General features: G+C 62.9%; 1 protein-coding gene across 1 annotated transcript; it reads right to left on the bottom strand.

Moving 5' to 3' along the window:
- Positions 1-3,596: 3,596 nt before the first annotated feature.
- Positions 3,597-12,447, bottom strand: SLC6A8 (solute carrier family 6 member 8). Its single transcript, XM_036887172.2, has 13 exons — positions 11,986-12,447; positions 10,192-10,323; positions 8,901-9,150; positions 8,247-8,379; positions 7,318-7,452; positions 7,117-7,220; positions 6,904-7,028; positions 6,358-6,470; positions 6,137-6,274; positions 5,955-6,057; positions 5,746-5,846; positions 5,492-5,662; positions 3,597-5,131 (listed from the first exon to the last, which is right to left on the bottom strand). The coding sequence occupies exons 1-13, from the start codon at positions 12,245-12,247 to the stop codon at positions 4,991-4,993; spliced, it is 1,908 nt and encodes a 635-aa protein (XP_036743067.2). The 5' UTR covers positions 12,248-12,447; the 3' UTR covers positions 3,597-4,990.
- Positions 12,448-13,804: the final 1,357 nt, after the last annotated feature.

Genomic DNA, 13,804 nt, shown 5'->3' with positions numbered 1-13,804 from the left:
GTTTGTGGTGCCTTTGTGTAACTGAGGCCGCAAGGAGGGACCAGGAGGGTGCTGGCGGGCGGATCTGACAGAGACCCTCAGTCTTTGCCCTGGAGGCCCGCAGGGTGTTTTCTGTCAGCTTGTTCTAACCTCTGAAGATTCCGCATCCCAGGCTGGGCCCACCCCCAGGCTCACACTTGCTTCTGTTGCTCCTCTGCCTCCTGCTCCCCAGACTAGGTCACACTTTACGGCCACTTGGGGCATGTCTTGCCTTTTGGGTTGGCCACTGAGCCCCGGGGAGCTTGGGAGACTTGGTGAACTGGTGGGGCTTCCGGGCGGCAGGCCTGTCTGGGTCCTCCAGGTCCTGTTCATCCATCGCATTTGGGACAGATAGAATGTGGCACCGTGCCACTAGTCACTCCCTGCCCCACCCCATCCTGAAGGTTTGCAGGATGACCTCTGACTAATGCCAGCTGAGAGAGGACAGCCTCGCCCTTGGCATTGACCTTATGACCTGCCCAGGCAGAGCTAGGCAGTGGGGAGGGGCTGTGGATGGTCCCCTTCCTGGAAGGCCTGTGGGGAGGGGGCCTGTAGGTGATACCCTCTGGTTGCTATGCCAGGGCTTTTCCAGGATGTGTTCCCTGGCTACCTCAGCCTTCCTGAGCTCACCCTTCTCTGAACTTCTAGAGGCCAAACAGCATGCCTGCGGGTTCTTCCCTGGGTGTCAGGCCTTGAGCCCGGTAGGAGAAAGCTGCCCAAGGACCCTTTCCAACTGGGTGGGGCGGTTGGGACAGGGATGGGACAAGACAGTGATGGGAGTAACAGACCCTTCGAGGCAGAAGGTGAGGCACCTGCCCGGTCTGTGCTAGAGGGTCGCCTGCAGAAAGCAGCCCATCGGGCCATCTGGGACCCTGTTTTCCTCCTGCTCAGAGTGGCACTGCACCCCTGGGCCTCACAGCATCCCCTGACTTTTCCCTGGCTTGTAGCCCAGTGTGTACCACGGGCTTCCTCAACCAGCTCTCCTACTAGATTGCAAATCCCCATGTTCTGAGCATCTGCTACAGGGGCAGGTTCCTGAGTAAATGGTGCCGGCATGATGCTCTCAGGACCCTGGCCAAGTGGCCTGGCCTCTGTCAAGTTCTCTTTCTGTGGTGTCAATACTAGTTCTGAGTCTTTGGTGGCATTGTGGCAGTTAGCTTAGAGGCCATTTGGCAAGAGGTGCCAAGGACCTGAGCCAAGGCATGGCCATGGTCAGGGCAGTGGAGATGTGAAGGAGGCGGAGTGAGCCTGAGGTGGGAGTGGAATGGGCCTCTTCATGGAGGAGTTGAGGGCAGGGTGTGGGCAGTGTGAGGGGCCTGGGGTGCCCGGGCAGGGCCTTCTCACCTACGGAGAGCCAGGCTGAAGATCTGGGAGCTGCCAGCACTTGGGGTTCTCCAGGTTGCTGGTGTGGCAGGAGCAGAGGGTCTGTAAGGTGAGGAGTCTTTAGAAGCGGAGAAACGGTGGCCGAGCTGGAAGAGTGACTTGCTGGGCATTGCCCTGATCCTGCAGGGGCAGATGGTGGTCTTTCAGGGCCGGTGCCACCATGCCAGTGCATGCTCTAAAGGCCAGTATCAAGTTGGGGTTGACACTCCTTCCTGGGTCTGTGGGGACTGCCCTGGCACCTGTCCAGTTCCTCATGATGATCGGAGCATGCAACACCCTAAGCCCGAGCCTGCGCCTGGCTGTGTGGTTGAGGGCCAAAGCCCCTCAGTCAGGCGCCATACCATACGTTGCTGAAGAGCAGAGACTGGCCTGGGAGGGACCAACAGTGTGGAGTAAGCTGTCCCTTTTCTGGGAGGGGTCACCCCTTCCCTTCTGCCCAGCTGACATCCAGGCTGAGCACCAGCCTCCTGAAACTTTGATACCCCACCCCACCCCCTGCCCCGCCAGGCCTGCCTCAGCTGATGACTGGGCTGGCCCGACCACCCCCCTGCATCTGTCCCTCCTCTCTCGGCCCCGTGACTGGGTGCAGCACCCTGCTGTCACTACAGTCGCCACTACTATCCTTAGAATGGACCTCTCCATCGGCAGGCCTGCCCTGCTCCTTGACGTCTCCACCCCCCTGACCTCGGCTGGGCCTTGGCTCAGGTCCTCGGAATCTCGCCAAATGGCCTCCAAGCCCCCTGTTGTGGCTCCCAAGTGATTGAATTCACTATCTTCAATTCTTCCAACTCTTTTTAAGCTGTGAAATATGCGCAACCTAAAACTTCCATGTTAACCACCCTTGTGTCCAGTCCAGTGGCGTCGCGTGCATTCCCACTGCTGTGCAGCACCCCCACCTGCACTGCAGAACCCCTTTCAGCTCCTCAAGCTGAGACCGTCCGTGTTAGACACCAACTCCCGCCCCCTCCCGCAGGCCCCGGCCCCCACCACCGGACTTCTCTCTGAGCTGACTGCTCTGTGTACCTCGTAGAAGTGGAATCAGACAGTATTTGTTTGTGTCTGGCTTATTTCTCTTAGCATAATGGCTTTGAGTTTCCTCTACATGGCAGCATGTGTCAGAATTTCCTTCCTTTTAAAGGATAACAGTCTGTTGTCGGTGTGGACCACACTGTGTTCATCCTTTCCTCCACTGACGGACACTTGCGGTGCTTCCTCCCCTTAATCCCACTCGAATCAGGCTTTGCGTGCACCACGGCCCCCACACACCTCTCTGCCCCAGTCTCCACGACCTTGTCACAGCCAGCATTCTGGGGCCACACATCACTCCCTCCTCCCTGCTCCCGGGAGGTGGGGGGGGGTGGCACCCTTGGGGTCCTCCCGCCCCTCTGGCTGCCCCTCCTCTTCTCTGCCGCCTCCCAGGGCCCGGGGCCCACTGCTCTTGGCCAGCTCCTTCCAGCTCAGGGCTTTCGGGGCCACCTTTACGCGCCGAGAACTTCCAGCGTTCCCTCTCCAGTCCAGACTCTTTCCAGAGCGCCGTGCTCCTCGCCCACGCAGACTGGACGTCTCTGCTTAGATGACGTGCCCAGAGCTGGTTCCCACTGTCCCCTCCAAACCACCTCCTCTCCAGTGAACGACCTGGCAGCTACTACCCTTCCCAGTGCTCAGGCTCAGTCTTTCAGGGCCTCCCTGACTCCTCATAACCCTGTATCCTAGCACATCAAGCCCTGTTGCTTCCACCTTGAAAACAGGCCCCTAATCCCAAGACTTCTTCCCTGCACTGCTAGCACCCTGGGCCCAGTGACCTTTTCCTGCTTTTGCTGCAGCTTCCTCCGTCCTCCTCCCCAGCTCTATGCCTCACCCAGCCCCTTGTCACCTGCACTGTGGAAGGTCGCCTGTGTAGTGTGGCATTTGAGCAACTTTTGGGAAACCCATAACTGCCCACCTGCCTTCTCCCCTCAGCCCGCCTTCCCTGCCCCTGCCTGAGCGCCCTCTTGAGCCAAGTGTTGTTTCCCCCTGTGTGACAGCTCTGTGGGGTAAGGCTCTTCGCTGCCTTCCTGCCCTGCTCTCTTCCCAGTTCCTTGGACACTGCTGGGTGCAGGGACCCTTGGAACAAATCCTTGCCCAAGGAACCAGCTGGAGTTGGGGAGCCCCCCCCAACAACCTTTCCACCCAATACAACATTCAGAAGCCAGCACTGGAAAATGACATGTTTTTATTGCTATGTTTGCAGTGGCTTCTTAGCACAGTAAGAATGTCCCCGCTGGACCCTGCACCCTCACCCACCCCGACCCCCCCAGCCGATGTCAGGGCATGGGGGTAGCCTTTCTAGGGTCCACTTAGCTGTCTCAAGATTGGACGTGACTCAGACATAGGTTAATTAAAGCTGCTATTTGGAAGACTTGAGATGTGGAAAGTGCATCAGCCCTAAGCTTGCAGGTGGGAGCCGTGCCCAGGATTGGGTCCCTGGCTGGTGCCCACCTCAGATCCCTGTAGTCGTGCCCAGCCTTGGGGGCAGGGTTATGGGCAAGGCTGAGCGTGTCCAGCGAGCAGCCCCAGATCCCCAGGGACAGAACCCTGCATCTGCTCACTGCAGACGACTCAAGGGCAGAGGGGGAGCGTGGGGCTGCATGTCAAGGCCCCCACCGGGCACTTTTCCACCTCGGCTGGGGCCAAGGACTACACACACATACCCACATGACAGACTTGCACGCTAGACAGCTTGAAGCCTTTGTTTTGCCTATGAAAATTAGATCTATAAATTCACACTCGGCTGGGGCAGAGGAGTCAGGAAGGGTTGAAAGGGGCAGGTAGTGGCAAGGGGAGGGATACAGGGCTGTTTTCTCTTTAGAAATAATACAAGCAGAAATCTCTCCTCAAGTTTTATAAAATGTGCAAAATATAAGCCTCATTTGCCCACAGGCACAGTATACACCTGGTAGTCACTTTTGCTAAGAGCTAAAGACCCTACCTACTCACACTCATGCACTCTACACAAGCTCACACAGTTGATATTGGTGGCGATTGGCGCAGGAACCAGAAGGTTCCATTGCTGGCTGGCTCTCTAAGCTTCTAGAGTAGGGATGGGGAAAGGGGTCTAGCCCAGCTGAAATACTTGCCTCCGCTCTGCTGGCACCCCTCGTTCCCATCCCGTCGTGACTCCTGTTTCCCAGGCCACCACTGCTGCCCACTATATCCGTCCCACCCCAGGTGAGGGGCCACCCAAGGGGGTGTTGGGGCAGAGCCTGGCAAGGCAGGCATGGAGGGGTCGGGTGAGGTGCATCCATGGCGGGCAGCAGGGCGAGGGTGCTCGGCAGGGCCTGGGGAGGCAGCGTGTGCACCAGCTTGGGTAAGAGGAGTGGCGGGGTGGGGCAGGGGGGAGGCATCTATTTTTGGTGGATTGTGGTATTTTTGGCGTTTTATTAAAAATGGAAAAAGTTACTTTAGTTAGCACTCGTGGTGCTTTCCCCCCGCCCCCAGGCAGACCCCAAAACTGTCAGGGAAAGGCAAGCCCCCTGGAGGGGGGGTGGGCTAAAGCAGGGGCTGCTATGGCTACAAGAGGGTGAGCTGGTGATGTGAGTTGGGGTGCCTGTCACATGACGCTCTCCACCACCACCACCTTGCTGCTCTCAGACACTGGGGTCAGGGTGGTCAGGCCCCTGACGTCCGAGTCCTGAGCTCTGTACTCCAAGTGGTGGAGGCCCCAGACAGGCTGCGTCAGGTGCTGCCAGCGCTGTAGGAGGGAGGGAAGTGATGAGTCCCTGGGGAGGGGTACCTGCCCATCCTCCCCCACTCTCCACTTCCTACTGCCTGCTTCCAACTAGGGCCCAGCCCAGACCGACAGGCCCTACTCCCTGCATTAGGGAGACAGGGTTGAAAGGCTGTTAGCACGGAGGTAGGGCCAGGCCTCTCCTATCTGGCCCAGCGCCCTGAAGGACCAGCTTCCCTGCCTTCCAATCCCAGCCAAGCTGGCCAAGGCTTCTGCCAGAATGGCTGGTCCTGGTGGGTGGGACAATGGGCACCCGGGGGGGACTGCCTTGACCTGAAGGAAGGGAGGGGGTGGTACAGGGGGGAGGGGGCATAGGGGACTGACCTCAGCCATAGTCCCCTTGGCCCTAACGAGGCAGCCCAGGAGGTGGAGCGGAACACACAGCATGGAGGAGAGTGCGAAGCCCCAGCCTATGGCTTCACCCCACCATGGATACACGTAGGTATTGTTGTAGACCAGCGGCTTGTAGTACACCACGTTGAAGATGAAGATGCCCTGAAGTGAGAGCCCCCCCACCATGCTCAGCCTTGTGGCAGTCCCTTGCTGCCCCTTGCCCTGCCCAGCCCCCCAGCCTTTACCATGCAGACCAGCGGGGTGAAGAAGGACCAGCACCATTTCATCCAGGGGCAAGGTCGGTAGCCGATCATGCAGGCAACGTCGTCCATAAAGCGGTCAGCTCCTGGGGTGGGTGAGGCCAGAGGCCCAGAGCTGGAGACCCCACCCCCTGACTCTACCACCCCTGCCTTGCACCATGCCCCCAGGCCTGCCCCCTGGGCCCCAGACATACCATACACCCAGGCGATCACCACGCACTCCCAGAAGGCCTGCCAGAGCAGGGTCGTGCCGCTGGCCGAGTAGTAGTCAAAGAGCTGGAAGACGTACATTCCGCCCTGGGGGTGGAGCCGGGTCAGAGAAGGCAGCAGCGGGCAGGGGGAGGCCACGGGCAGCCCCCTCCCTGCCCCTACTCACATCGGTCACCATGGAGAGGTCGATGACAAAGCAGAGGGCGCAGCAGAGTGCCACAGAGATCTCCCTTTGGAAACGGAAGTAGTAGGAGGCCGGGAGGAGGTCAAGCAGGCCAGTGATGAAGCCTTCCACACCTACGAACTGTGGCCAGGCGCCTTACCCACTGGCTCCTCTCACCCAGCACCCTACCCCCTGACCCGCTGGGGCTGCCCCGCCCTGCAAACCTGGCTGTCGAGGCCCAGCAGCAGCAGCATGAAGAAGAATAGAGCAGCCCAGAGTGGGGCCACAGGCATCAGCGTGACAGCCCTGGGGTAGGCGATGAAGGCCAGGCCAGGCCCTGAGGGGACAGGGGCAAGGTCTGGACACCTGCAGCTGGTGTCCACATCCAAGCCCTGCTTTTCCCCTCCCTCAATGGCCCTGTGGTCCCAACTAATGGACACCCTGTACCCGAGGGGCCTTTCCAATTGGGTCCTGGCAGTTACTTAGTCGCAGGTCCCTATTAACCCCTGAAATGCCCCCCTTTTCTTCTGAACACTCATAAAAATGGACATACCATGAGGCTCCAGGGGAGTGGGGGTGGATTGGGCTTGAGGCTCCATGTGGCCCAGCCCCAAGCTGGCTGGAACAGCTGTGCCTTGCAGCTGCTCAGCCAGGCCTGCCTCTGGCCCAGAGCAATAGGACAAATTGAAGGGATGTTTCACCTCGTTTCCCAGAATGTCTGCATGTGTGTTTGCGTGTATGTAGTGTGTTAGAGGCTTGCGGGTCTTTACCTGATTCTGCCACCTTGGAGATGTGCACACCCTGCTCTGTGGCCATGAAGCCCAGGATGGAGAAGACCACGAAGCCAGCAAAGAAGCTGGTCCCGCTGTTGATGAGTGCAAGGATGATGGCATCCCTAGGGCAGAGGGGACAGTGTGAGCTGGTTAGGCTGTGTGCTGTCTAGAGGCCGGCAGGGCATTGGGGGGCAGGGCTGTGGTGCCTACTTGTAGCAGTTGTTGTTGAAGCGATTGTAGCTGCCCAGGGCAGTGAGGGCCCCCAGGCCAATGGCATAAGAAAAGAAAATTTGGGTCCCGGCATCTATCCATACCTGGAGATGGGCCAGGGGAGAGTGGATGTGAGGGACCCTGTTGGGCTGCACACGCACCTCCACCAGCCCCCGACCTCCCCCCGCACCTCCACTGCACCTGAGGGGACCCTAACTTTGACCAGTCAGGCTTGAGATAGTAGATGATGCCGTCCAAGGCGCCAGGCAGCAGCACTCCGCGCACCAGCAGTACGACGAGGACCACGTAGGGGAATGTAGCGGTGAAGTACACGATCTGGGGGCGGTGGGCTGCTCAGTGAGGCCCTGCAGCGCCTGCCTCACCCTCTGAGGCCCCCAGCCTGAGCAGGACCGGCTGCACAGACCACGGTCCCTGGCTCCCGGACCATGTGTTCCGAGTAAGGAGAGAGCCAGCCAGCAGCCCCCACTTCTCAGAGCCGCGGCTCCACGCGAGGAAGCAGGATGCTTGGTGGGGCAACAGCGGCCGCATGGCCAGCACAGGTCAGCTGCAGAGGGAGGGGACAGGCAGGACCCTCCCCAGGAAGGGAGGCGGGGCATCGACATGGGGGCAGGCCCCATGCCTCGCGTGCCCCTGACTCCAGGTCACCGTCTGCACAGCAGCGGGGTCCTTGGTACTTGGGGTTAGACCCGGGCCAGCCAGAGACAGTGGCAAGAGCAACACGGAGGGCAGAGGCCCGTCTCCTGTCCAAGTGGGGCTGCCCCCCTCAGCAGAGCACGATAGGTGGGTGAGAGAGACCAGGTCCACCCAGAGTGTCCCAATGGACTCAGAGCAACTGAGGGACAAAGAGGAACGGGCAGCTGCTGCCCTGGCTTCTGTCCCTCAGGAGGGAAGGCCACAGGGCCTGGACTTGGAGGGAGGGGAGAACCATCCCGTCACCTGCAGTGATCAAGTGGCCTGAACTGAAGGGGCTGCCCCGCCTCGGGCCCTGGCCTGGCCGCTTCGCATTGCCACAGTGGTCCCCGGCAGAGATATGGACACACCTCCCGAGGCACCCTGCTCTGCCCTGATGTCGCCCAACGCCCCCAGCCATCCCCCTGCCTCGGTTGTACCTTTCCTGTCGACTTGACCCCCTTCCAGACACAGAAGTAGACCAGCACCCAGCAGGCCAACAGACACAGGGTCACCTCCCAGTTGAGGGCCCCTGGCACCTCCAGCCCCTCGGAGAGCCGCAGAACTTTGTTCCTGTGGGAGCGGGAGCCCATGAGGGCTGAGCCAGTGGAGGGCAAAGCCACAGGGAGCTGTCCCAGGGCTGCTCCTCTTCTCCTCCTGCAGCCCTTGCGCCCAGCTGGGCCCTTCTGGGCACCGGGATGGGCCTGGTCCAAACCTGTGGCCTGGCCTGAGGGCATCACCATGAGTGTGCCTGGAGCCTGAGAGCCCTGGCAGGAGGTGGCAGGGCTGGTGGCTCCACTGCCTGCTGCTCCCAGCATGCACAGCACCATTCCCCCCTCCCCCAGGCTGGCAGGATGGGATGGCATGGCGTGATGGTGCCGAGTGAGAAACGGTGCTGAAGGAGCAAGGCCCATCTGTCCCGGCGCCCCCTGGGACTGGCCTGGGGGCTCCCCAGGGGCAGGCAAGGCCTGGGAGTGACTCCTGCTCCGCACCCACCCTCCCGAGGCTGGGCCCCTGCTCGTGCCGACTCGGGCCACGTGTGGAGCCCAGAGGTGGGGACCAGCCGGGTCTGGCCCAGAGGGCGCCTGACTCACTCCCAGAACTCGATGACAGGGGACCGGCGGTCAGCAAGCTGGTCACATGTGAGGTTGGCCAGGCTGGCATTGGCACAGTCTTCATGGCGGAAGATCTCCACGCAGTCGGGAGTGTTCCACATATGGCCACAGGTGGCCCAGGGCAGCGTGGTGGTGAAGGACTTCACCAGGTAATAGAAGCCCCAAGCCAGCACCATGATGTAGTAGGTGTTGCAGTAGAAGACGATCACCATGGAGGCATAGCCCAGGCCTGGGGTGGGGAGCGCAGTCCTGTGTGGGCTCTCCTCTGGCCAGCTCCTTGCCGCCCATGTCATCCACCCTACCAGGCCCTGCCAGTGGTCCCTGCAGGGCCTCTGACCTCCTGCTCCCCCCCCCCACCAGATCATTCTGTTATGCTCCGGGGCACAAGTGTCCCAACGCTGGGCTAACTCCCCAGTCTGTGCCCCCAGCCCCCCAAATCAGCCCCTGCTCCTGGCCTCACCTCCTGCACCCTCCCCAGACCCGGGCAGAGTCTGGCCCCCTCGGGAACGTTAGTTAGTTCAGTCCTGTTGATTTCCTAGCCTCACACACCTGTCCCCTTCTCTTAGGTCCCACTGCCACCACGGTGGTTGAGGGAGGGCCAAGCCTCCACCTGGCCCCCTCAGTGGCCTCTGGTACTCAGCAGCAGGGGGGCTTTCTGGTGACCTGGGGTGGTGTGGGAGACAGTCACCCGCTCAGTGGGCGACCTCAGCCAGTCGCTTCGCCTCCCTGTGCCCCAGCCTCTTCCAGGATGGTCATAGCAGGACCTGCCGCCTAGGGCCCTGTGAGATGATGGGGGACCCTGCCCACACACAAAAGGGGCTGTAAGGTGGCCTTCGCCATTAGTCCTTCCCTTCAGATGCTGCACCTTCCACGGCTCTGGCTAAACGCCTTGGGCTAGCCTGGCCCCTCTGGCCTTGGGAGAGCGGCTCCCACGGCTTCTCCTGCCATTGTCTCTCGAGTCCAGCCACCCTCTGCTCAGCCCAGTGAGCCGGGGGTACTGGGCAGAGCCTGTCGCCAGCCCTGCTGGGCCTGGGCGTCCTCGCCCTGGTGGAGACACTGAGCCCCCGCTCTGTCCCTGCCTGCCCAAGGTCACTGCGTGCTCTGTGTGTCCTCCAGCTTCCCACTCGGGACTTGAGGGGCCATCCCCAGGCCTTGGGCCTGGTGCTCAGGGTGAGATTTCTCGAGTGAATGCCAGCCTTGCTCTAGCAGTGGCAAAGGGGGAAGGGACCCTGAGGGAGCAGGCGAGAGGGGCTGGCCCCAGGCTGCTCACCTTTGAACAGGGGACAGATGTTCCAGACATTGATGCTGCCAGCCTTCATAAACTGGCCCAGTGAGATCTCCAAGAAGAAAATGGGGATTCCTCCGACCAGGGCAATCAGGACGTAGGGAATAAGGAACACACCTGAGGGAGGAAGCACAAGGCAGCCACTTGCACAGGGCACCCTTCCCTGTAGCCAGGAGGGGACATGACTCAACCCCCCCAGCCAGGCTGCACAGGCCCAGCCGGCTGGCCCGGCTTTCAGAAGCCCTGGGAGGCTGGGGTGGAGCCCCATCATAACTTCCCACTGGGTGACTCAGTGCAGGGGGTGGCCACTGACTCAGAGGCGTAAGGTGAACAGCCTTGGGAGGGAGTTGGGGTGTTCAAGGGGGGCTATGGCAGCTCCTGGGCCCTTTGAGTCCTGTACCCTGGGCTGGGAGGCCCTATGCCCCACAAGGCTTCCATCCCCACGGTCACCTAGGGTGACCTAATGGGCATGGAGGGCACAAACACTTGCAGATAAGCCATCATTTGTGTCACAGTTTGTTTGCCAGGCAGCATGGGAAGGAGCGGCAAGGGCACGTGTGTATGTGCATGCGTGTGTGCACACGGCTGGTGGCACTCAGGCCTAGTGGCCTGCCTGACTTGGGTGAGGGCAGAGAGCCCCTGCCTTCCCTGCACTCAGACACTGGCCTGCAAGTGTCAAGGTCCAGGGAAGAGGGTGGGTGGGTGGCAGCCCTCTGCCAATAGGCATGGGAGGTTTTGGAAGGTGTGAGTGAGCAAGGACAGAGGGAGACAAGGTTGGGGAGGCCGGTCAGGTACTTACACAGAAGGCCTGGTGACCCAGGCTCTGGAGGTGGCAGGCAGGGCAGGGCCAGAGACTATAGGCCAGGACTGGAGGGTAGGGAGAACTAGGCACCAGCACCCCTCTAGCCCCTGCAACTCCTCTCCATGCTCCTGACCCTTGCCCCTGGCTGAGCTCTCTCCACTACTCAAGACGCCAGGCTTGGCTATAGCTTGCTGGCCTCCTGGTCCATCCCAGCATCCTTCTGATGTGTGACCTTGGCCAAGGCCTTTGCTCCTGGCCTCAGTTTCTCATCCATAACCCAATCACTGAGGCTTCCCACCAACCCTGCTGCTGCTCTGCAGTCACAGGACACGTGCGTGCCCATCGCTGTTGCTAAGCTGAGCTGGGGCAAGCGGGCGGGCGTAGAGTGTGCATGCAGTGTGTCCAGCTGTGGCGCCAGGCGGCCCAGGCCGCAGGCTTCCCAAGCCTGGCTCAGGCACCCAGTGTTCCAGGCCCAGGCTAGAAGGGAGGGAGGGAGGGGAAGGGGAGGGAAGGGAAGGGAGGGGAGGGCAGGGGAGGGACAGAGTGGCCCATTGTGTGTTTGTGTGTTCGTGTGTGCACACGTGGGGGACCCACACAATGTGCTACTTGTGTGCCTGGCCAGCGGGGGCAGCTAGGGCTGCTCACCTCTGGGAGCCCCCCTTCCCGGGGGCCAGGCCTCGCCTTCCCACCTCGGTGGCCAATCAGTCTAGGCCAGAGCGCCGGGAGTCTGCGGGGGCAGCCCCGCGCAGGGTTTCGGCAGGAGGCTCGCTAGCCCCCTCCCCCCCCCACTGCCAGGCACATGACCGGCTAGGGGGGTGGAGGCCGCCAGGCTGGGCCACCGCTCGGTGGCGGCCGGCGAGGGGCGGCCTCCCCCACCCCCGGACTTCGGCCCTGCACCCCAGTGGGGCCGGCGGCGGGAGCGGGAGGGGGCCCCCCGGCGAGGTGGCCCGGGGACACGGCGGGGCGGGGGCGCTCACCTCCGCCGTTCTTGTAGCACAGGTAGGGGAAGCGCCACACGTTGCCCAGGCCCACGGCGAAGCCCACGCACGACATGATGAAGTCCATCTGGCGCGTCCAGGTCTCGCGCGGCGGCACGGCCAGGCGGCCGCCGGGGGGCCCCAGGCCCGCGGGGCAGTCGCCCTTGGCTGGGGCCCCTTCGGGCCCGGGCGCGATCAGGGGGCCCTTCTTCTCGTCGCCGGACACGCTGTAGATGCCGTTCTCGGCGCTCTTCTTCGCCATGGCCCCGGCGGGCCGCGCGGCCAGGTCGGGGGGCGCGGCGAGGGGGGCGGCGGGCGGCGGGGGGCACCGGCGGCGCGGAGGGGCCCGAGGACGCAGGCCCGCCGGGGGCCGGGGCGGCCGGGCCGGGGGTCGGGGCGGCGGGCGGGGTGCGGGACGGTGGGGGCGGCGCGGTCAGAAGCAGTCCACGAAGCACTTGAAAGTGAGCCTGAAGAATCTCATGTGTGTCGGGGGCCCGGGAGCGCGCGGGCGGCTGCGGGGCCCGGCCGGGCGGCGGCGGCTCCCGAGGCTCCTGCCCGCGGCTCGGGCGGCGGCGGCGGCGGCGGCGGCGGCGGCTCGCCCGGCCCGAGGCTCAGCCTAGCGGGTCGCGGGCGGCATCGGGCTCCCACTGTGTGCAAGCGGCGGCCCGAAGTGGGGCCTGCGGTCCGCGACCCCTGCCCCCTGCCCCGGCCCGGGCCCGCGCGGCTGCCCGGCTCGCCCGAGGCTCCGGCGGCGGCGGCCCGGGTGCGCTCGCCCCTCCTTCGCGGCGGCGGCGGCGGCTCCGGCCGCTCCTGGGGCCGCGGCGAGCTCAGCGACTGGCCACCGCGCTCCGCCCGTCCTTCTCTTGCCCAGCCCGACCGGCTGCCGCTTAAGAACGACTCCGGGGTGATGTCACTGCTGCCCCACCCCCACGAGCGGGCTGGTCCCCCTCCCTCTCCTCCGTCCCTACTTCCCGCCCTCGGCGACACTCCGCCCACCTCCTGCCTGCCCTCCTCCGGAGAGGGAGACGCCGCTCCAGCGGGAAGCAGGATGGCTGCTACCTGGGGCGCGCGCAAGCGCCACCCTCCCAGGGGCTGAGCGGCCCGTGACCCCAGGTTCACCTGGGCCGGCTTCTGGCCCAGATCGCCCTCCTAATCCTCCCCTCCCGGTTCTAGGAAAGCCACTTCTCCGGCTACCTTCCAGCCATCCTCGGCCCCTCTGTCCCCTTCGCCCCTTCTTCCAGCCTGTCCCATTTCTAGCTCTTCTCTGACTCCCAGCTGCGGGCTGCGCCAGTGCTGGGTACCCAGGCCTGCAGCTTCCAGGCTCCCTGCACCGGAGCGGGTGCAGGGTGTTTCCCCCCCCAACGAAGGGTAGGGCCCAGCTGGCCAGCAAGGGAAAGGCCGGGGTGGGGGTCTGTCTCCGGGTGTGCTTTGCCAGAGGCGCCACCCCGGCTCCTACTGACGTCCAGTCCCCCCAAGGGGCACAATCCTTGAAGCTGGAGATCAGGTTCCAGCTTTTGGGGTGACATGTCTTTATGAGCGTCCTAAGTGGGCAGAAGGCAGCCCACCTAGTGGACGAGCAGGGCTACACTTTGTCACCAAGGTGAGGTTACCTTAGGAACCCTTGCCACTCTCCACCCCTGCGTGACCCGCTGGAGACTAGGGCAGGAATAGGGTAAGGCTGCCCCCTGGTGCCTGGCGGGTGCACAGACCCTCCCCCAAAGGCCTCAGCTGGGAGACCCCAGCTTCCCACCCTTGTCACTTGTCTTCCCAGGGACCTCCAGGACTCCCTAGTAACAGCAACGCTGTTCGGCTGCCTCCC

The sequence above is a fragment of the Manis pentadactyla genome, chromosome X, assembly GCF_030020395.1.
Source record: "Manis pentadactyla isolate mManPen7 chromosome X, mManPen7.hap1, whole genome shotgun sequence".
In the NCBI taxonomy this organism is placed as follows: Eukaryota; Metazoa; Chordata; class Mammalia; order Pholidota; family Manidae; genus Manis; species Manis pentadactyla.
The sequence above is the reverse complement of the archived record's forward strand: the minus strand, read 5'-3'. Positions and strand labels throughout refer to the sequence as shown.